The sequence below is a fragment of the Loxodonta africana genome, chromosome 21, assembly GCF_030014295.1.
Source record: "Loxodonta africana isolate mLoxAfr1 chromosome 21, mLoxAfr1.hap2, whole genome shotgun sequence".
In the NCBI taxonomy this organism is placed as follows: Eukaryota; Metazoa; Chordata; class Mammalia; order Proboscidea; family Elephantidae; genus Loxodonta; species Loxodonta africana.
In genome coordinates, this window is record NC_087362.1 from 77,382,868 (window position 1) to 77,407,421 (window position 24,554).

At 43.3% G+C, this 24,554-nt stretch overlaps 1 protein-coding gene across 1 annotated transcript in view; it reads left to right on the forward strand.

Annotated features, from left to right (window-relative positions):
- Positions 1-2,094: 2,094 nt before the first annotated feature.
- Positions 2,095-24,554, forward strand: part of C21H16orf78 (chromosome 21 C16orf78 homolog) — a 30,379-nt gene continuing 7,919 nt past the window's right edge. The window contains exons 1-3 of the mRNA XM_064273520.1: positions 2,095-2,244; positions 8,408-8,524; positions 10,257-10,386. Of these exons, the coding sequence (XP_064129590.1) occupies positions 2,095-2,244; positions 8,408-8,524; positions 10,257-10,386 (397 nt within the window). The remainder of the gene's footprint in view (positions 2,245-8,407; positions 8,525-10,256; positions 10,387-24,554) is intronic.

A 24,554-nucleotide genomic window follows, 5' to 3' on the forward strand; every position in this document is an offset into this window, starting at 1 on the left:
CTTTTTTCATCTGGATGGCTCCCTCCTTTCCCTTCCTTGGCTCTTCAGAGCAGCAGAGAAATCTTTCTTTCCTTACCTCATACAAAATAGTTCTGCCCACATTCAGACATCCTCAGGGCTCCACATTCTAGCCTAAGCACTCAAAAAGTGATTTCCCCCAATTAAAAACAGAGTTCTTCTTCTACAAGGATTTGGGGTAAATATAATCTGTTCCATCTCTTGACCTGCTATATATGAGTGCCCCATTTCCTGCGCTCTTGTCAGTTCTATTTTAGTAATCTCTTTTGTTTTATCAGTTTCTATCAGAATCTATAAATGTATGTTGATGCTCATTCATTTATTATCTCATTCATTCAACAAATATTCACTGAGCACCCACTATATATGTGAGAAGGACTGTGCAAGGTGCCAGGGGTGTGTGGTGAATGAAATCGACATGGTCCCTGTGTTCATGGAGATTAATGTCTGGTGGAACTGGTTTTGATGAGAAGTTGGTCTCCAGTTTAGGAGTCAAAGTGAGAACCACTAACTGTTGACTTCGCTGCTAAATTAAGAATCATCAGCAAAGTGTTGGAGGGACATGGTAGGAGATGAACTCTGCTGAGGAAAAGCCAAGGAAGACTTGTCAGAGAAGGTAGAGCTTGACAAGAGAAGGATGAGGAAAGCTTCTACAGGTAGAGAAATCAGGAAAGGACATTCCAACCTGAGAGAAGAGCACAAAGTGTGAAAGCACAAAAGCCCATAGGATTTGAAAAACAGCAGGCTGAAGCTTACACTGTGGGTGATATTTTCAAACAGTGAGCTTGTGGATGAATCTCACAAACACATTGTAAAGTGAAAGAAAAAAAAAAACACAAAAGGATACATGTTGTGTAATTCCATGTATAGAGAATTCAGAAACAGGGAAAACAAATCTATGGAATTCCAAGTCAAGTTACCCCTGTGGCAGTGACCGGCCGGGGGCAGGAAGGAAAATCCTGGGGTTCCGTTTGCACAGGTATCTTCACGTTCGATTTTGGCACATCTCCATATATGTAGTTTTCTTCAGTAAAAGTTTACTGAGACAAAAGAGGAAGCCTGATCATGTCACTCCCTCCTCCCCTATTTGAATCACTTCATTGCCTTCCCTTTGCTCAGACCCTCCCTGTGGACTCCAAAATCCTTCGTGGTCTGTCCTCTGCCCACCTCTACAGATAATTTCTCACTGCCTGAAGCCACCTTGGCCTTGTATTGTTCCTCGATGTGCCATGCCTCTATCCTGCCACATGCTTGTCCTTCTGATATAGGGCCTTCGCATATGCTTGTCCTTCTGATCCAGAGTTTCACTGAAGCCTACTTGTCCAGGTGTGATTATCCACTGCCCTGTCCAAGTCTGGTTCCATTGTATGGACTTTAGGAGAATTGATTCCCTTGCCTTCAGAGTGCTCATCTTCATTTGTCATTATGTATTCATAAGGTAATTATTTGACTGTTGCCTTCTCTTTCCCTCTAGCCTATATGCTTTAGGAGGTCTAAGGCTATATTTTTATTCTGCATTTTATCACCAGCATAGTGCCTGGCACATAGTAGGTGTCTGATAACTACTATATGAATAAGTGAATGCATGAATATGGGAGAAATTGAGCCCATGAAAGCCTCTGTTCTACTTAGAATTCATTGTGAAAAGCCTGGATGACACACAACTATGTGTGGCAGCAGGGAGCCATGGAAAGTTTTTGAGAAAGGGAGGTAGGTGAGCTGCACTCTGCTTTGGTGAGACCTGTGTGAAGTAGAGGTGGCAAGGCAGAGTGCAGGGTACACACGGTGCCTACAGAGGGCCAGCGGCCACATGGAGAAAGGTGGGAAGTAGCCAATGTTCCACCTACACTCTGACCCCTGGGCCAGCCACCAAGCCTGACAATGACCTCACAATAGCCCCACCCCACCCTCCGCCCTTTAAGGCCAATATTCCGGCTGCTTTGTCTGACCTGCCCTTTATGTTCGCATCTGGAGGCTACGTCCTACCTTCTACACCATCCTAGTCAGCAAGTAGAGTCAGAGGGATCAAGAGACTGAGCGTCACCCTCTCACCCAAGACTGGACTAGGACTTCATCATGTCCGAGAAAGCAGAGGACCTGAAGGACATAATGCCCACTGAGCGCAAGTCCACGTGGAAGACGGCTGAGGAGAGACGCATGTCCGACCTCACGCGGGTGCTGGAGTGGCTGGAGCGGAGGCAGGGCAAGAAGAAGCAAGCTGTCCAGGTGGGCATTCGAGAACTGCCAAGGGGCAGAGGTTTCAGGGCTTAGATGTCAGGATGGGATCCTTCCCACTGTCCCTGGCCACTTTCCTCCCCACTGGTAGCTCCAAGGTCAAAGGCAATGCCCAGTGCTGTCATCCCCCCTGTGACTCTGACTAACACACTTCTTCCTCTCTAACCTGCCCTTCCCTCTTTCTCCAGGAACGAAGGCAATCAATTTTGCCTCAGTTTCCCCCCAGAGACCCCCCCCCCCAGGCTCTGAGGAAGGCTCATCTGTAGCCACGTCCATGGAAAGTGCCTTCTCTCTCCACCTGATCTCGAATGCCCCTGGACCCCAGAGCAAAGTGGGTGAAAACAGCAGTACAGCAGCACTCATGATGAAGCTCGTCACATGGGTACTTTTTATTAAGCATTTCCTGTGTGTTAGGCCCTATGCTTAGCATTGCACACAGGTTATCTCATCGACCACTCCCAGCCAGGATACAAGGTAGGCACCATTACAACCCCCTGTTGAAGAATAAGGAAGCAGAGGTGAAGAGAAGTAATTTGCTTGAGGTCATATAGTTAACCCTTTTACCCCTACTGGTACATATAGATATCTCTTACATTTTCCACCTCTCGGGTTTCTGGAGAGGCTTTTTTTTTTTTTTTTTTTACCACTTTAGTACATGCTGGCACTGGGGCTGGGACTTGCATAACTGCGTAAACAGAAGGAAGTTAGTTGGTGCCATATTTTTGGGTTGAGAGGTTACTGTATGAGGTATAATTCTAGAGGAGTGATTGTATAAAACTTTTGGTTTTTTGGGCTTCCGTACAGCGAGGTAAGGCTTGTAAGTACATTTACTGTTTCCTGTGTGTTATTGGGGATAGATAATATTCAAGAGAATAGGTTATTTTCAGGCACAATACAGTGTGAGCATGTGTCCTTGACATGCTGTGCGACCAATGGTACATGTAAGCACTGCTTACATTTTTCACCTCTCGGGCTTCTGAACAGCGAGATAAGCCTTGCAAGTATGTTTATGGTTTCCTGTGTGTTATTGGGAAAGCTGTGGTTTGGGGATTAGATAATATTCAAGTGAATAACAAGAGGGAGACCCTCTTTTCTTGTCAGAAACAAGCCAGAGTCAGCAGGGTGCCAAATGACGACCAGCTCCGACAGGTCAGAAAGCATTTACCTGTGCAGGGAACCCAAAAGTGATGCAGAGAAGGCAGCGCTAAGAAGAGGCAGACTGCAACAACGACTGTGGGCAGCCAGTCAGGTGCCTTTATATGTTGCCTCATGTTTTCAAAAGTTTCGTGGTTTCTTCCCTGCTTCATTCCACCCATCTTACCTCTAGACCCCACAGGTACATATGTGGACCACATAATATTTATAAAAATCCATCTTACATAATAAAAAATTACCAACTCTCAATGATTCCATATGCATTCCATTAGTGAAAAAACATTACATCACCAAAAAACTACAAACATATAATAACTCAATAATGAAAGGGTTTTAATAAAGGATAGAGCCAGGGATCAAACTCATATTTACCCAATTCCCCTGCTAATGGGTTTTGTTAGACTCCATAACTAACCCCGCTTTCTCTGCTTTATCTAGTTAAGCATACCCCGCCTTTCAGGAAAACCCCCATTTGGGAAAAAATTTTGGTAACAGCATATCTGACAAAGGGTCTAATTTCTAAAATATATAGAAAATTTTAACAAATCAACAACAAAAAGATAAACAATCCAGTCAAAAAATGGGCAAAGGACATGAACAGACACTCCACCAAAGAGAATATTCAGGAGTCTAATAAATACATGAAGAAATGCTCATGATCATTAGCCATTAAAAAAAACCCTGTTGCTGGTTCCAACTTATAGCGACCCTATAGGACAGAGTACAACTGTCCCACAGGAGCTGCTTCTGAGGAGCGGGTGGTGAATTCGAGCTGCCGACCTTTTGGTTAGCAGCCACAGTCTTAACCACTGAGCCACCCGAGCTCCAACCAGTTGCTGTAGAGTCAATTCCAACTCAGGGCAACCCCATGTGTTTCAGAGTAGAAACACACACCACAACATAGTGTTTCCAACGATTGTGACCTTTCAGAAGTAGATCACCAGGCCTTTCCTAAGGTGCCTCTGGGTGGATTTGAACCACCAACCTTTCGGTTAGTAGTCAAGCAGTTCACTGTTTGAGCCACCCAGGGCCTCACATTAGCCATTAAAAAAAAAAAAAGAAAGATGCAAATCAAAACTATAGTGAGATAGCATCTCACCTCTGCAAAAATGGCATTGATTAAAAAAAAAAGAAAACAAATGCTGGCAAGATCATGGAGAGATACAACTATTGATTTCTTCCCATTTGAAGCAAAGAAGAGTGAAGGAGACTAAAGACTCAAGGAAGAAATTAGTCCATACGACTAAGGGCCCACAGGAAGCACAGCTTCTTCTAGCCTGAAACCAGAACTAGATGGTGCCCTGCTGCCACTACTGTCATGGACTGAATTTTGTCCCCCCCAAAATGTGTGTATCAATTTGGCTGGGCCATGACTCCTGGTATTGTATGATTTTCCTACGAGTTGTAAATCCTGCCTCTACGATGTTGGTGAAGGAGGATGGGCAGCAGTTGTGTTAGTGAGGCAGGACTCAACCTACAGGATTGGATTGTGTCTTGAGGTGGTCTCTTGAGATATAAAAGAGAGAAGCCAGCAGACAGACAGGGGACCACATACCGCCAAAAAAGCAGTGCTGGGAGCAGAGGGCGCCCTTTGGACCCAGGATCCCTACGCGGAGAAATTTCTAGTCTGGGGGAGGATTGATGAGGAGGTCGACAGAGAGAGAAAGCCTTCTCCTGGAGCTGACACCCTGAATTTGGACTTTTATCCTACTTTTTTTTTGGAAATAAACTTCTCTTTGTTAAAGCCATCCACTTGTGGTATTTCTGTTATAGTACCAGTAGCACTGGATAACTAAGACAACTACCAACCATTCTGACCAAGGACACAATAGAAGATCCCAGTTACAATGGGAGGAAAATGTAGAATAAAACTCAAATTCATAAAGAAAACTAGACTTACTGGACTGATAGAAACTAAAGGAACCCCCAAGACTATTGCCCCTAAGACAACCTTTTTAACCTAGAACTGAAGTCACTCCCGGAGGTTACATGTCATCCAAATAAAGAGGACCGGACAAACTGTCAGCATTTGCACAAAAGCAAAGATGGGGCAGGAAAACTGGAGGGATGGAAACGGAGCAGGCAGGGAGGAAATGGGGAAAGTGCTGACACATTGTGGGGATTGTAACAATGTCACAGAAAAATCTGTGTATGAATTGGTAAATGGGAATCTAATTTGCTATGTAAACTTTCACCCAAAACACAATAAAATATTTTTTTTAAAAAAGATGCTCCCAAGAGGGAGGTGCTTCTGTGGCAGGCCAGGGGCAGCGGCAAGTGATGGGGACCTTTTAGAGGAGATGGTTGAGGGGGGGAATGGAATGGTCTGTGCCCCTCAGGCCACCCCTGCACATTCTCTTCCTTCTCCCGGGCCAAGCCTGGCAACCCTGGCTGGTTCGTACACCAGACGGCTTATGGCACTACCCAGAGGGCTTGGACGCTTGTGACCTATTTGAGAAAACCCCAAGGCCCAAAAGTCTCAGGCACAAAGGCCACTGAGTTAGTTTCCTTGCTTGCAGTTTTTTTGGGGGGGGGAGGCAGGGTGGCATTGCACGCATCACCACATCAATCCCACTCGGCTTCCCCCAAAATGAGTGAGCTACTCAGGTGAGTCCCCAGGAGAGGCTGAGCATTGTGTAGGGGAAGGTTAGGGGAGGACTACCCCTGGCCAACTCACTCCCACCTCTCCTCTGAAGTTAACCAGAATCCCTCTCCTTAGAAGGCATTTGCGACATTAAGGTGTCTGCTTTCTTTTCCTAGTGCAGCTGTAACAGAAACACCACCACACACCAACGTGTGGCTTTAAAAACAGAAATTAATTTTCTCATCAAACCAAACCTGTTGCCATGGAGTCAATTCGGACTCATAGCGACCCTACAGGGCAGAGTAGAACTGCCCCATAGGGTTTCCAAGGAGTGGTTGGTGGATTTGAACTACCCACCTTTTGTTTAGCAGCCAAACTCTTAATCACTGCGCCACAAAAAAAAACATTGCTGTCATCGAGTCAACTCCGACTCGTAGCAACCCTACAGGACAGAGCAGAACTGCCACACAGAGCTTCCAAGGAGTGCCTGGCGGACTCAAGCTGCTGACATTTTCACTAGCAGCCAAGCTCTTTAGCCACTGTGATACCAGGGCTCCTTCACAGGTTAGGCAACTAGAAATCCAAATTTAGGACATCTGCTCTAGGGGAGGCCTCTCTACGTTGGGGGAATATCCTTGTCTCTCAGTTTCTGCGGCACTGGCATTCCTTGGTTCCTTGGCCATCTTCACATAGCATCTATCTTCTCCCCATTTGTGCTTAAAGAGCTCCGTGTCTAAGGAGCCCTGGTGGCACAGTGGTTAAGCACTCTGCTGCTAACCAAAAAGTTTGTAGTTTGAACCTACCCAGTGGCTCTATGGGAGAAAAACCTAGAAATCTGCTCCCGTGAAGAGTACAGCCTAGAAAACCCTATGGGGAAGTTCTACTGTGTGGCATGGGTTCGTCGTGAATGGAATTGACTCAATGGCACCTAACAACAACATGCTGCTCCTCACGTCACTCAGACGTGATGATGTTTAGGACACACCCTACACTGATTTGGTCTCATTAATGCAACAAAGAAAACCCTATTTCTAAACAGGATTACAACTACAGATATACCAAACCAAACCCAACCCATTGCCGGGGGGCAATTCCGACTCAGGTTAAACCCCAGGGGCTACGGAGTAGAACTGCTCTGTAGGGCTTTCGTGGCTTCATCTTTACAGAAGCAGATTGCCAGCCTTCTGTGGTGCTGCTGGGTGGGTTTGAACTGCCGACTTTTAGGTGAGTAGTCGACTGCAAACCATTTGTGCCACCCAGGAAGCCGTCCACAGGCATAGGGATTAGGATGCCAATACATATTTTGGGGGAGATAATTCAATCCATTATAATGTCCTTGGTGACTTCCTCCTTCAGACCCAACTGGCTTATCCAGACATTCCTTCGTCCCCACAATACGGTCATTGACATTAATGGAAGGCTTCGTGTTTACGTTTATTAATTCTTTTATTTCTCACAACCCTAGAAGATAGATCCTATTATCATCACCATCTTTCAGGTAAGGAAACTGAGCCACAGTGAGGGCAGGAACTTGTCAGAGGTTACCCAGCCACTAAGCAATAGAGCAGGATTCCAGCCCAGGAGATCTGACCTGGAGATCACAGTCTTAGCCACTGTCACCCACTATCACAAGTCGCATGTCCCTGAGAGAAGATTTAATATTCTCCATTGCACTGCACTTGCCATGATGCTTCAGCTCTTCCCCGCCCAATTTATAAACTGACAGGAGTACACCCTGCCTGCCCGCCCCGTAATGCATCTCTTCTGGGTTCTACCCAATGCTGGGTCCTAGAGACCCTAAGTGAGTCTGCCGTCCCTGCCTCCTCTCTGGGCACTGGAAGGCCAGATATATCCACAAGGAAGCCAACGAAAGGCAGGGTGAGCTCAGCTCCTTGATAAGTTGCAAGAAGCACCTGGGGAAGGAGAAAGGTGAGATTCGTCTGGCCAGAGGACTCTACGAAGGCAGTCTAGGGGTGGACGTGGTACAAGGAGACAGAGAAAATCCTGAGTGGACAAAGGCCTGGGAGTCTGAACAAGCAGGACCTGCTGGAAAACAGGTCAGCCTTCCAGTGGTTCCAGCCTGAAGGTCACAGCTAGAAAGGCAATTTGGGGGCTGGAAAGAATTTCTACCAGGCTGGGGAATGGGACCCTCACATGGAGGGTGGCAGGGTTCCAATGACGGATTCCAAGGTGGAGAGGGACAGAGATGATCTGGGGTTTACAAGCTCATTCTGGAGGGTTGTGTGTGGACACTGGAGGCTGATGGCCGGCAGAGGAAGAATGTGGCTACAGGAGACTCAGGAGGGAGGGCAGCCCACTCACCAGGGAGCCTTTTCCTGGACGGTGCCCAGACCTTCCTCCGTGGGGCACAGGCTACAAGGGTGGCTACAAGGCTCTCTTCCCGTGTCTTTTCAGAACAAATCCAAGCATGTGGTGACCATTCATAAAGCAAATGGGACCGAAGGAAATAAAACAAAAGGCATCCGGAAACAGCAGCAGGGAGGAAACCGCCAGGTGCTTTTCCCTGGGCAGGTAACACAGCCCCTCCCACCCCCACTCCCCAACATTTGTTGTTGCTGTCCTGGAGTCAGCCCCCAACTCCCCTTTATGCTCTCCATAATTAGAACGAGTACCTGCTCCTTACCTGCTCCTCACCTTACAGCATCTGGCCACTTTGTGTGTGTGTGTGTGTGTGTGTGGGGTAAATGTACAGATAACAAAGCATTTGCCATTTCAACAATCTTCACATGTACAGCTGAGTGATGTTAAGCTCATCATGTTGTTCAGCCATCACCATTAACTCTTCCTGAATTTTCCCATCACCCTTAACAGAAGCTCAGTGTCCCCTGAGTGTTGTCTTCCTTTCTCCCTCCCTCCTGCCCACCCTCGTAACCACTAATAAACTTCCCTCTCTGTACACTTGCCTATTCTAGATATTTCATATAAGTGAGGTCATAATATTTGTCCGTTTGTCACTGACTTATTTCAGTTACCATAATGTTTTCAAGGTTAATCCATGTCGGCTACTTTTTTAAGTAGTTGTACTAACACTTTTATTAATATTAATTATCTTAGTAATTTTTACAAAAGAGAGATTATTTTCTTTAGCTGATCCTGGACAACAGTAACAATGAGATTGCGAAAGTCATTTGCTTGGCAATTGTGTTTGAGTTGATCTGGATTGGTGATAATTTTCTCTCCTTTCCATTTCTACTGGTCACAGCAACCCCCTCACTCACTTAGTGGGCACTTTTCTTATTTATGGTCCAGAAACAGCATTTAATAGTTACATCTTACTTTCCCTAAACTAATGGACTACTTTTAGAGTAGTTTTAGGTTTACAAAGAAATGTGCAGAATGTACAATGTTCCCACGCACCCCTCCCCCCTGCACATGATCTCCTGTTAATGTGTTGCACTCCTGTGGCACATTTGTTACAACTGATGTACCAGGTTGATACACTGTAATTATTAACTAAATTCCATAGTTGACATTAGGGTTCACTCTGTAATGTACAGTCCTTATTTTTTTATTTAAGGCTGTGACGTCCACTCCTGCCCACACAAACACTCAAATTAGCCACACCCTCTCAGCTCCCAACAAATGTCCCCACTCCAGTGAGAACTGCATCCCGGGGCAGCTTCTTCCTTCACAGGTGCCATGTCTTACCTTCTCACCTTGCTCCCACCAAAACACTCAGGAATGCCACTTTACAGATGAGAAAACCATGTCCCAACAGCTGCTTTCCAGTCACACAGCTGACAGAGCCAACCCCAAACCTAACTGATTCAGAGAGCAGTGTGTTTCCATGTGTTTCTCAGGCTCCAACTGAGAAACGGGGGGAATCAAAGTGGGGAGTTAGTAAGCAAGCAACAATGTGAGGTCTCTGCCCACTTCATCCCTCCTGGGGGAGTCTCTCCTTTGTCCCCTTTGTCTGCCCCTTCAGCAAACCCTTGAAATAACTACATCTAGGGGTGGTGGAGGAGACCCTGGCTGACGAAAATGGTTAACACACTCAGCTGCTAACCGAAAGGTTGAAGGTTTGAGTGCACCCAAAGGCTCTTCAGAAGAGAGGCCTGGCAATCTACTTCCAAAAAAAACCCAGCCATTGAAAACTCTATGGAGCACAGTTCTACTGTGACACACATGGAGTCGCCATGAGTCGGAGTCGTCTCCATGGCAACTGGTTGGTTAGGGGTGGGGGAAGGAAGTGAAGCCAGATCCTCCTCCCCAGGGTATAACTTCTCTCCTGCTCCCCTTTGAGGTTTCAAGGCAAAGCACCAGGAAAAATGGAGACACCTTCATGTATCGAAGGCTCTACGGGGTGGAGCGAAGGGGAAAACGCCTCAGCATGGTTCCCAGCAACTACATCAAGGATGGCTCCAGGAAACCTGGTAAGGGAAGCCCTCCAGAGCCACCCTCCTCCCAGAGGCTACAAAGCCCACACAGCTCTCAGGGAAGCAGCACCCACGTCACCTGATGGTGGACACAGGGCCAGAACCCCACTTGGGGGCCCTTTAGGGATCACACAGGGTGGGGGTGAGGGGTGCACTTGGACAGGAGACAAGTGGATGTCCAGGCTTGGTGCACACCTAGGGGCTGGCATGGTGTCCCAGGCCCCTGAAGCTATTCCTGTGGAGTGTGACTCCATGCATTCAAAATTATCTAGTTAATTAGATTCTGTGGCAAAGTCCAACACAGAAGGTTCTGAGCCTGCTGGCCCGAGGCCTGCGAGAAGTTGCTCATATACAGGAAAGGCCAGCTCAAGTTACACCAGACCCCAGTTTCCACTCTGTAACCCTCACAGTTGTGAAACCCTGGGCAAGCCCTCCATCTCTGAGGCCCAGGTTTCTCATCTGTAGCACAGTGTAGTTGGCGCATAGGGATAGATGGTGCCTGGAAAGCACTTAGCACAATGCCTGACACAGGGCAAGTGCCCCACCAAGGCCGGAAAATGGCTACTTTACATCATGTTTTGCTAAAATTCTCAGCTGGGCTCTACCGTGGTATTGGAAAAACAGATGCATTTATTTTGCCTAGCCTCTTGGGACAGGGTGTATGGTAAAAGAAAGACCTGGAAGGGATTTCAGTTAACCCAAGTAAAGACAGAGACACCGGCATGTACCGAAGTCAGTTCTGTATAAAATTGCCCCATTCTACCCAACAAAAAGTCCTTTTTTGCCTTTTCACTTAATACACCAAATACGCCAAAGCTGTTGTAACAAATGGCTTTGCATGAGAAAAGGAGGAAGGCAGAAAGGAGTGGACAGGTGGGGCTGTCAGTGCACGTTCATATATGTGCTGCACAGCACAGCAGACTTGCCTCCTGAGCTGCCCCAGTCCCGTGCTAGAGGTGAGCAGTGAAGGAGAGGCACCCAGGCTGGGCCTGGTGCTCCTGGGCTACCTGCAGTTCTCAGAAAGGGAACTTGCCTGTCAGATTTCAAGACAATTGGCTCTAAATTCAACGTAGTTAGTGGAAAAACTGGTGGTTGGGGGGCGGGGGGGACCTCTGCAATATACCAACATGAATGTCTTTGTTCTGACAAGTGTTACACAAGATGTTAACCTTAGGGAAACCTGGGTGGAGGCTGTACAGGAGCTCTGTTGTCTTTGTAACTTTTCTATACATCTAAAATTATTCCAAAATATAAAGTTCATTTCTAAAAATACAGTTAGATAGGCATGTGCCCCCTGGGAAGACCCATCCTTTTCCCAGGTTTTCTGGGATTCCCAGTGTTGTACCTGGCTCCAAAGTCCTGGTCCTGCTGGGCCCCAAGCGTCTGTAGTTCTTGCTTCAGTAGGTGTTTGTTCTCTTTCCCCTGCTCATACCTCGTGTCCTTGGTCCCTCCCCAAGCCTCTCACAGAAGGTCTTTGTGTGTAAGCTGACTTTACTGAGGGTTTGGGAGCAACAGAAGGAAAGAATTACATCCCAGAATTACACACTAAACGTATTAGAAGTCCAGTTTCAAGAGTCTGTATTTTTCTCCTCCCCTCTTACACCAGGGAAGTAAGCTTACTCCAGTTATGGGAAACTTTTCTCTAGTGTCAGCCTCCAAAAGGACAGGCTCCTTGTCTGGTTCCTAATACTTGTGGTTGCTCTTTGATTGCTCCCCATTCTTGCTAATGTAGCCACAAATGTAGGTGACAAATGATTTCTTCTTTTAGAAGCTTATAGCTGTGACACCACCCTTGCAAAGTTAGCAAATACTTAAAACAGGTATAAAAAAAGTTGTTGTTAGGTGCCATTGAGTCAGTTCTGATTCATAGTGACCCTATGTACAACAGAACAAAACACTGCCTGATCCTCTGTCACCCTCACAATCGTTATGCTTGAGCCCATTATTGCAGCCACTGTGTCAATCCATCTCATCGAGGGTCTTCCTCTTCTTTGCTGACCCTCTACTTTACCAAGCATGATGTCCTTCTCAAGGGACTGATCCCTCCTCATAACATGTCCAAAGTACGTGAGACAAAGTCTAGCCATCGTTGCTTCCAAGGAAGATTCGGCCATACTTCTTCAAAAAAAAAAAAAATTAGAAGTGAATTATAAGACATCCTTGTTCTTCAAAGTCCTGTGTCCCCCTGCCACCAAGAGTTGTTCCCTAGCTACCTTTCTCAGTAGGGAACAGCCTCCTAATATTTACGCTCAACTCCAGGGCTGGGATTAGGATGGGACAAGTGAGGTGTTCAGTGCATATGTTTTAAGGAAGAGTCACTACCAGGTGCCAACCCTGCACTTGCATGAGCCAGAAAGTGAGTGCCTCCTTAAATTTTGCACCCTGCACACCTTGCTTGCCTCACCCTAGTCCTGGCCCTACTCAGCGCCCCCTCTTCACTCTTGGTCTCTTGCTCCTCCACCCTCTACATTCCTCACCTCAAATATTCCCATTGAATCGTCACTTGGAGAGATTTCTTTGCTTCACTATCTCTTTCCGCACTCAAAGTCGTCTATCGAGTTGTTTTCTCCCTAAGAGAAACTCTCAAACCAACTGATTAAATAATTATTTTCATCTCACTACACTAGGACCCCAGCAGGGCAGGTGGACTTACAAGCTATCTGATCCTCTATGTTTTCCTCCCCGGGCCCAAAACAAATGCACAAGTGGAGATTGGAGTTGTCTCTTCTAATGCAATACAACCTATGGCCACTGGGGAGAGCAAATGGTCCAGTGCAAGTGCTGCGGGTGCTCCAAGGCAGCCAGGAACCACCTGTGCATGCAGGTGTGGCACTCAAGACTGAGGGGAGCTTCCTTTGCAGGCAGCTTATTGTTGTTAGGTGCCATCCAGTCGATTTTGACTCATAGAGACCCAAGGTGAGTGTGAGTCTGGGCCCAATCCAGACCCAAGTCAGCAAAAGAAGCCACATGGTTAGACTGCCACTATGCTCTTGGTTCACCTCACTTCCATAGATAAAGGGTGAAAAATATTCCAGTTTGGTGGGCTTTCTCCCCGTTTTGTCTATTTCTCCTTAAGACTTTCCATTTCAACTCCTTTGTTCACCTATTAGCTACAATTCTTTGTTGTATTATTTTAGTGATTGATTTAATTAGAGTTTATAGCATACATCTTTCCTTCAAGTAGTAAGTATCATGTCACTTCACACAGAGCATAAGAAAGTTTCAAGAGAGTGCCTCTGTTTTTCTCTCCCAGCCTCCATGCTACTGTTGTCAGACACTGTACTGCTCCATCTGTTGTAAACCTCACATTATATTGTTACTATTCTTGCTTTAAATGAGTATAAAGAAGTTTTTATGCTTATCCACATATTTAACATTTCTAGTGCTCTTCATTCCTTTGTGTAGATCCAGGTTATCATCTGGTATAGTTTTCTTTCTGCCTGGAGCCCTTCCTTGAGCATTTCTTATGGTGTGGGTTTGATGGTGATAAATTCCTTCAGATTTTATATATCTAAAACAGGCTTTATTTCACCTGGTACACAATTCTAGACTGACAAGTCTTCTTTCTGTACTTAAAAGATGTTACTGCACTGTCTTCTCACTTGCATTGTTTCCAATGAGATGTTGGCTGTCATCTTGACCTTTTTTCCTCTGTAGTGTGTCTTTTTTTTTTTTTTCTCTCTCTGGCTGTTTTTAAGATTTTTCTCTTTGTAACTGGTTTTAAGCAATTTGATTGTGATATGCCTTGGCATAATCGAATTCATGCTTCTATGTATCTTGTGTTCAGAGTTTGTTGAGCTTCATAAATCTATGGGTATATACTTTTAATCCAATTTGGAAAAATTTTGGCCATGATTTCTTCTAATATTTTTTTCAGTTCTACATTCTCTCCCCCTCTCTTCAGTGACTCCAGCTATAGATATCTGAAATCCCATAGCTCACTGTTTACTTTTTCCAGTCTTTTCTTCCGCAATGCCTAGTCTAACATTAATCCCATCAGTGTATTTGTCATTTCAGACATTATAGTTTTCATCTCTACAAGTTCAATTTGGGTCCCTTTTAACCTTTGGTGTCTCTCCTTAGCATAAGCATGCCATGCTGAACACATGGAGTACACTTCCTAATAGGTGTTTTAATGTCCTTGCTTACCATTTCTCTTATCTGGGTCATTTCTTGGTCTCTTTATATTGATTGTTTATTTTCCTCAGAATCGGTCGTATCTTGCTGCTTCTTTTCATGCCTGGTAATTTTTTATTGGACGCCAAACATTGTGAATTTTATGTTGTTGAGTGCTACTTTTTTTTTAATTAGTCCCTTAAATATTTTTGAGCTTTATTCCAGGATGCAGTTAAGTTACTCAGAAACAGCTTGATTTTTTTGAGGCTTGACTTTAAGCTGTATTAGGTATGGCCAGACAGCCCTTAGTGTAGGAATAATTTGGCCCCACTTCTGAGACATACCCTTCTGAATACTCTTCTTGATGCCCCATGAAAAACAAAGCTTCTCAACTCAGGTTGTTGGCAATGTGAATGATTCTCATCCCTGTGTGAGATCCAGGAATTATCCTACCTGCTCCTTTCCAACAGTTTCTTCCCCAGCCTTGGATAGTTTCCTCACTCATATGTGCTGAGTAGTACTCAGCATATCTCTAGACCGCTCTCCTGTGAATTCTAGCTGCCTTGGCATCCCAAATTATCTACTCTTTCCCCAACTCAGAGAAACTGCTGAGCAGCTCTGCCTGGGTACCCCAACCTATGCTGCAACCTGTGTCTTCCAGGTAAGGCAATCATGGGGCCCACCTAATTTTTCTCCCATCTCTCAGGGATCATCATCCTGTGTTGCCTGTTGTCCAATGTCTGAAAACTGCTATTTCATGTAATATGCCCAGTTTTTAAATTGTTTAAAGTAGGAGTGTAAGTCCAGTCCCCGTTACTCTGTCTTTGCTGAAAGCAGAAGTCAGATTGACATTTGTAAAACAAACCTTATTGAATGCAATGGGAAACTACTGAAAATTTTTAAGAAAGAAGTTACCATGTTGGATTTGAATTTTAGAATGATCACTCTGGGAAAGCAATCGGAACACATTTTCAAGGAAAATCTTGGCAAAGTATAAGCAGTTGGATTGGGGAAAGGGGGTCATTGGGTCATTGGGCTTTCCCTTCCCAGTACCTATGCCCAGAGCAACTCCTAATGCAAAGGGATGGAGGTCAGCAGCCCCCACTATCTCCCTGAGGGTAGGGTCAGCCCCTGGAGGCCCAAACGTGGCCCATAGAGACATGACTTCACTGTTCAGCCACAGATCCAAGAGTGTGGGTCAATTCTGTCCAAGGGGTGGCCAGACCAGGCTTCCACAAAAAGACTCTGACAACCTAGGATCACATCCTGGATCCACCACTGCTTAGCTATGGCATCTTGGGCATGTTACTTGATTTCTCTGATCCTCAACATTCTCATTCGTTAAAATGTACATGCTATGTTAAATGTATATGAGATTAATAGTGCCCCACTCCCTAGAAAGCCTCTTGAACACTGCCTGGCACAAGAAAAATCATTCAACAAATAGTGCTTATATATTTAGTTTTATAACCATTTATATTGCTATTATTCTTTTCCACCTGAGACAAACTTTGACCCAGAAGAGCATTAAAAGATGTCTTGGGGGATGTTATGGCCCTTTCTCTAAGGGATTTCCAGTTTGTATCAAAGAGGATGTGCGCCTCACGATTCTTCTGGAACATGGCACCAATTTCCACCATGCACAGCAGGGAGTGCTAAGGCCACTTGCCTCTGTCACACTGCCAGGGACCAGCTCCCAAGCCAGAGGCCATATTGGGCATAAAGAACCCCAGTTCAGCCACTAACTCGTTGTGAGACCTTGGGCAAGTCACACTGTCCCTCCAGGCCACTGTCCCTTCATAGTATAACTGTAGGGGTCTAGACTCCGTGTCTCATCTGGATGTCTTTAGTTGCCATGGAGTCAGCTCTAGACTCACTATCTCTAGGCATATCCTGGTAAAAGTCTTCAACTTTTTTGATGAAATCCTGCAAGCTTGTATAGAGAGAGAACAACTTAATTATGCAGGAAAAAGAATCGTACTGGCATCAACCTGCAAGTGGAATGGCACCTATAACCCTATAATCCTAACCCAGCACATGTATGTCACCATCAACGTGAATGGATGATGTTAGAAGATTCAGAAATATTTAGGGGTTTATCAGCCACGTGTTACATTATCTCCAAAAAAGAGTATAAAAGCAAAAATAAAAAACCAAACCCATTGTCACTGAGTCAATCCCAACTCATAGTGACCCTATAAGACAGAGTAGAACTTCCCCATAGGGTTTCTCAGGAGTGGTTGGTGGACTCAAACAGCTGACTTCTTGGTTAACAGCCAAACTCTTGACCACTGTGCCACCATGGCTCCAAAACAGAATATACCAAAAAAGAGAGAGAGAGAGTATACTAAAACCAAAAAAAAAAAAAAAACCCAAACTTGACATGAGTCGATCCTGACTCACTGCAGCCCTAAGTGTTGCGGAGTAGAACAGCGCTCCACAGGGTTTTCAGATCTGTGAGCTTTCAAAAGCGGATCACCAGAACATTCCTCCTCTGGGTGTGTTTGAACTGTCAACCTTTTTGTTAGTAGCTGAGTATTTAACTGTCGCACCACCCAAGGACTCCTTGAAGATTATACAGAGATACCAAATCAGGACGTAATTGGCTCAAAAGGCAAAATCTACATACACTTTATAGAAAGGCTGAAAATAAAAGGATAGGCAAAAAGGTTATGAGGAAATGGGAACAAAATTAAACTCCATGACAATGTATCAAATTAGGTGGAATTAAGGCTAAAAGAAACACACAGGACAAAGGAGGATGTTTTAAAATGTTAAAAAGAAAAAATAACCACCATAAACTTATTTGCACCAAAAAATATAGTAGCTAAAAGATAAAGTGTGAACATCTAGAAATGCAAAGACAGTGGGAGATTTTAACAGACCTCTCCCAGAACCAAAGAGACAGACTGAGTAGATGACAGGAGGGACAAAACAGAACCCAGGAATGCAGTTAACGAACCATGACTTCACATCCTCTGAATAGAGAGCATACATTTTCATAGGGACAAAGAATGTTACCACAAAGAAAACATTTACATTCAAAAAAGTAAAGATTTTAGGGCCATGTATATTATTGTAAACCAAAAATTAGAAATGAATTAACAGATACCCCCAAACTTAACAACTGAAAAGTAAGGAACAGGCTACTAAGGAACCCTCAGATCAAAGGGAAAAAACTAATGAAAATTTGCCTGTTTCATACAAATACGTATGAAACAGAGGCAAATTTTATTCTCAGAGAAAAATTTACAGTAAAAGTCAAATGCTAAAAGAATTGTTCTTATCTTTATAAAACAAAAAAGAAAAGAAAAAACTAATAAGAACTGAAAGAAAGAATTAGTATGAACAGAGAAGAGTAATACTGGCTAAAATTAATACAAGACAAAAATAGTCAAATGGAAAAATCCACAGCTAACTCTTTGCAAAAGCCAGTGACAAATAAAATTATCACGAGGCTTGTTAAAAATAAAAGCAAAAAATATGCAAGATTTTTATGAGAAAGGATACACAAGCAAAAATAAGAAATACGTTAAAATAATTAAAATAGAATTCTACATACACCTATATACAATAGAAGGAGTCCCTGGGTGGTGCAATTGTGGATTACTAAGCAAAACGTTGGCAGTTCAAATCCACCCAGAGGTACCTTGCAAGAAAGTCCTGGTGAGCTGCTTCTGAAAGGTCACAATCTTGAAAACCCTACAGAGCAGCTCTACTCTGCACAGCTGGGGTCAACGTGAGTTGGAATGGAGCTGACCGCAACTAAGAACAATAACATATACTATGATGGTTAAGGTTACGTGTCAAGTTGGCTAGGCCATATTCTCGGTGATTTGGCAGATATTATGTAATCATCCTCCATTTTGTGATCTGATGTGAGCAACCAATCAGCTGAAAGGAGTTTCCTTGGAGGTGTGGCCTGCTTCCAAAACATATGGGTGTTCTGTCAAAGTTTGCCCTCTCTGGATCTTGCATCCAACTTGCCATTCTTTGACCTCTGGTCCTTGGGATATGAGCCAGCAGCCTGCCGTCTGACTTGCAGATTTTGGGTTCCCCAGCCGCTGTAACCACGGGAGTCAGGAGAAGCCTCCAGCATGATGCTTGACTCACGGATTTGGGACTTGCCAGCCTCCGCAATTTTGTGACCCATTTCCTTAGAATAAACCTCTCTGTTTGTATTTCCTGGAATCTCGGTGGCACAGTGGTTAAGAGCTTTTCTGCTAACCAAAAGGTCAGCAGTTCGAATCCACCAGCTGTTCCTTGGAAGCCCTATGGGGCAGTTCCGCTCTATCCTATAGGGGCGCTATGAGTCAGAACTGACTCGATGACTACAGGTTCGGTTTTCTAGTTATATATATTTGTATATACAGGCTTCACTGGTCTTACTCCTCTAAAGGACTCAGCCTAAGACATATATATTTGAAAACCTAGAGGAAATGGATGGTCTCTTGGAGAACTATAAATAATCAAAATTGGTACAGTACAGAGTAGAAAAGTTGAATACAGCAATGACCACAGTGAAGGTTGAAACGGTGACTGACACTTTCCCACCAAAAACAGCATCAGGACAAATGGTTTCACACTGGGTTCCATCTAACCTTTAAAAGGCAGATAACCGGGAGGAGCCAAGATGGCGGAATAGACACGCTCCCAGCGAGCCCTCTTTACAACAAAGACCGGAAAAAAAACAAGTAAAATGAGTATATTTGTGACAAGCTGGGAGCCCTGAGCTTCAAAGGCAAACTCAGAAAATGAACTGAGGGGCAAGCGGAGGAAGAGACCGTTCAGAAGCGGAGAGGAGTTACCAGACCTGAACTGCGGGGAGCCCTCAGGCACCATTCCCGGAGCAGCAGTGGTGGCGGTGGGCTGGTACTAGCGTTCAGCCGCAGTTTCCTCCTGGAGAAGCAGCCAGCCACATAGCCTACTCGCACCTCCGGAACCTCAGGAGAACGGCACTCTCGGCAAAAGCTAAGTACTTGTGTATGTTTTTAACCCGGCCTCCCACCTGTAAACCGGCTTCAGCGGCTGAATTCCCTGGGCCTGAGATAGGCCCTGGTGAGCACCTAGAGCCATCCTCCCGACCATGGGGAAGCAAAAAATTTGCATATGGGGGAAAAGATAACATGCTAGCTCCACTAACCAGGGGAGCTCAGGACAGAAGCAGCTCCTGTCCAGGCATAAACCATCAGTGGACTTTGAGCACCTTTCCCTTCTGCATGGACCTGTGTGGGCCTATTTTGGGAGCTATAGGCCGTTGTTTGCAGACTCCAACCATTTCAGCTGCGCGGTGGAGAGGTGGATGTTTGATGTTTGACATTGCTTTGCCTATTAAACAAGGCCCTCACCTACCCACATCAGGGACCTAAGGACTGGTAGCTCCACTCAGGTCACCCAGCCACCCATGACAGGGGTCCAGAGATAACTGGTACCTCCCAGTCCTTACAATTAAAAACTTTGGGTGCCCATGGTCCAACTGCAGAACCCACCCACCTGCATGATCTAGGGAACAGGGACGTGCTTTCCTCAGAGACACTCAGGGGTTGGTTGTCAGCCCTCTGCCTTGTTCAGAGCATGACCCCCTGCTGCAATCAGATACTGATATATAAACCAATCACCCCTGCCCCTCTAAGACTGTAGGACAGAGCCTGTACCACACACTTGATGATCAGCTACCTGGAAACGTCAGCTGAATTCATACAAGAAAACTGAATGGACTCCTAGACTGATATACCTAATAATAGCTCTAGCCACCTGGGGACAGGACATCAGAGCTCCAAAGGAGAAAATAATCAAGCTAGCTCACTCAAGAAACCCATAGGGGTATACCAAAAGAAACCAAAGCAAGAAGCTATGACACAGTAAGCAAGCATAAACTAATACAATAACTTATTGATGGCTCAGAGACAACAGTCAATATCAAGTCACATAAAGAAACAGACCATGGTCACCTCAACAGGCCGTCAAAACAAAGAATCTAGGCAGATTCTAGATGAAAGTGCACTCCTGGAATTACCAGATGCAGAATACAAAAGTTTAATATACAGAACCCTCCAAGGCATCAGGAAAGAAATGAGACAATATGTAGAACAAGCCAAGGAACATACAGGTAAAGCAATTGAAGGAATTAGAAAGATTATTCAGGAACATAATGAAAAGTTTAATAAGCTGGAAAAATCCATAGACAGGCAGCAATCAGAAATTCAGAAGATTAATAATAAAATTACAGAATTAGATAACTCAATAGAAAGTCAGAGAAGCAGAATTGAGCAAGTAGAAGCTAGAATTTCTGAACTCGAAGATAAATCACTTGGCACTAATATATTTGAAGAAAAATCAGATAAAAGAATTTTTAAAAATGAAGAAACCTTAAGAACCATGTGGGACTCTATCAAGAGAAATAACCTACGAGTGATTGGAGTACCAGAACAGGGAGGGATAACAGAAAATACAGAGAGACTTGTTGAAGATTTGTTGGTAGAAAACTTCCCTGATTTCGTGAAAGATGAGAAGATATCTATCCAAGATGCCCATTGAACTCCACATAAGGTAGATCTTAAAAGAAAGTCACCAAGACATATTACAATCAAACTTGCCAAAACCAAAGACAAAAAGAGAATTATCAGAGCAGCAAAGGATAAACAAAAAGTCACCCACAAAGGAGAGCCAATAAGAATAAGCTTGGACTACTCGGCAGAAACCATGAAGGCAAGAAGGCAATGGGATGACATATTTAAAAAACTGAAGGAAAAAAAATTGCCTGCCAAGAATCATATATCCAGCAAAATTGTCTCCTAAATATGAAGATGAAATTAAGACATTTCCAGATAAACAGAAGTTTAGGGAATTCATAAAAACCAAACCAAAACTACAAGAAATACTAAAGGGAGTTCTTTGGTTAGAAAATCAATAATATCAGGTATCAACCCAAGACTAGAACACTGGGCAGAGCAACCAGAAGTCAACCCAGACAGGGAAATCTGAAAAAACAAAGCAAGATTATTAAAAAAAAAAAAAGAAGCTCAAAACAGGGTAACAGTAATGTTATTATATAAAAGAAGACAACATTAGAATAATAAAGACAGACTAAGAAATGTAATCATAGAACTTTCGTATGGAGAGGAAGATTCGGCAATACAAAGAAATAAAAGTTAGGTTTAAATTTAGAAAAATAGGGGTAAATAATAAGGTAACCACAAAGGAGACAAACTATCCTACTCATCAAAATAAAATACAAGAAAAAAAAAAAGAGAGACTCAGCAGAAACAAAGTCAACAACAACAAATATGAGGAAAGGACAATATATAATCTACTCAGCACATAAAATTAAGTGGGAAAAAGAAACTGTCAACAACACACAAAAAAAGGCATCAAAATGAAAGCACTAAATTCATACCTATCCATAATTACCCTGAATGTAAACGGACTAAATCAGCCAATAAAGAGGCAGAGAGTGGCACAATGGATTAAAAAACAAGATCCGTCTATATGCTGCCTACAAGAAATAGACCTTAGACTTAGAGACACAAACAAACTAAAGCTCAAAGGATGGAAAAAAATATATCAAGCAAACAACAATCAAAAAAGAGCAGGAGTGGCAATATTAATTTCTGACAAAATAGACTTTAAAGTTAAATCCATCAGAAAGGATAAGGAAAGACACTATATAATGATTAAAGGGACAATACACCAAGAAGATATAACCATGTTAAATATTTAGGCACCCAATGACAGGGCTGAAAGATACCTAAAACAAACTCTAAAGGCATTGAAAAGTGAGATAGACACCTCCACAATAATAGTAGGAGACTTCAACACACCACTTTTGGCGAAGGACAGGACATCCAGAAAGAAGCTCAATAAAGACATGGAAGATCTAAATGCCACAATCAACCAACTTGACCTCATAGACATATACAGAACACTCCACCCAACAGCAACCAAGTATACTTTGTTTTCTAGTGCACATGGAACCTTCTCTAGAATAGATCACATATTAGGTCATAAAGCAAGCCTTAGCAGAATTCAAAACATTGAAATATTACAAAGCATCTTCTCTGACCATAAGGCCATAAAAGTGGAAATTAATAACAGGAAAAGCAGGGAAAAGAAATCAAACACTTGGAAACTGAACAATACCCTGCTCAAAAAAGACTGGATTATAGAAGACATTAAGGATAGAATAAAGAGATTCATAGAATCCAATGAGAATGAAAACATTTCCTATCAGAACCTTTGGGACAGAGCATAAGTGGTGCTCAGAGGCCAATTTGTATTAATAAATGCACACATCCAAACAGAAGAAAGGGCCAAAATCAAAGAATTATCCCTACAACTTGAACAAATAGAGAGCAACAAAAGAAACCCACAGGCACCAGAAGAAAACAAATAATAAAAATTAGAGCTGAACTAAATGAAAAAGAAAACAGAAAAACAATTGAAAGAATTAACAAGACCAAAAGCTGGTTTTTTGAAAAAATCAGCAAGATTGACCACTGGCCAAACTGACAAAAGAAAAACAGGAAAGGAAGCAAATAACCTGAATAAGAAATGAGATGGGCGATATTACAACAGACAAAACTGAAATTAGAAGAATCATATCAGATTACTATGAAAAATTGTACTCTAACAAATTTGAAAACCTAGAAGAAACGGATGAATTCCTAGAAACACACTATCTACCTAAGCTAACACAAACAGTGGTTAAAAAAAAAAAAAAAAGAACAACTAAATAGACTCATAACAAAAGAAGAGATGAAAAAGGTAATCAAAAAACTCCCAACAAAAAAAGCCCTGGTCCGGAGAAGAGTTAACACCATTACTACTAAAGGTATTTCAGAGCATAGAAAAGGACGGAATACTACCAAGCTCATTCTATGAAGCCACCATATCCCTGATACCAAAACCAGGTAAAGACACCACAAGAAAAGAAAATTATAGACCTATATCCCTCATGTATGTAGATGCAAAAATCCTCAACAAAATTCTAGCCAATAGAATTCAACAACATATCAAAAACATAATTCACCATGACCAAGTGGGACTCATACCAGGTATGCAGGGATGGTTCAACAGTAGAAAAACAATTAATATAATGCACCACATAAATAAAACAAAAGACAAGAATCACATGATTTTATCAATTGATGCAGAAAAGGCATTTGACAAAGTTCAACAACCATTCATGATAAAAACTCTTAGCAAAATAGGAATAGAAGGAAAATTCCTCAACATAATAAAGGGCATTTATACAAAGCCAACAGCCAACATCACCCTAAATGGAGAGAGCCTGAAAGCATTCCCATTGAGATCGGGAACCAGAAAAGGATGCCCTTTCTCACCACTCTTATTCAACATTGTGCTGGAAGTCCTAGCCAGAGCAATTAGGCTAGATAAAGAAATAAAGGGCATCCAGATTGGCAAGGAAGAAGTAAAAGTATCTCTATTTGCAGATGACATGATCTTATACACAGAAAACCCTAAGGAATCCTCCAGAAAACTACTGAAACTAATAGAAGAGTTCAGCAGAGTATAGGGATACAAGATAAACATACAAAAATCAGTTGGATTCCTCTACACCAACAAAAAGAACATTGAAGAGGAAATCTCCAAATCAGTGCCATTTACAGTACTCTCCAAGAAGATAAAATACTTGGGAATAAATCTTACCAGAGATGTAAAAGACTTATACAAAGAAAACTACAGTACACTTCTGCAAGAAACCAAAAGAGACTTACATAAGTGGAAAAACATATCTTGCTCATGGATAAGAAGACTTAACATTATAAAAATGTCTATTCTACCAAAAGCGATGTATACATTTAATGCATTTTCGATCCAAATCCCAACAACATTCTTTAATGAGGTGGAGAAACAAATCACGAACTTCATATGGAATGGAAAGAGGCCCCGGATCAATAAGGCATTACTGAAAAAGAAGAACAAAGTGGGAGGCCTTACTTTACCTGATATTAGAACCTATTATACCGCCACAGTAGTCAAAACAGCCTACTGGTACAACAACAGATACATAGACCAACAGAACAGAA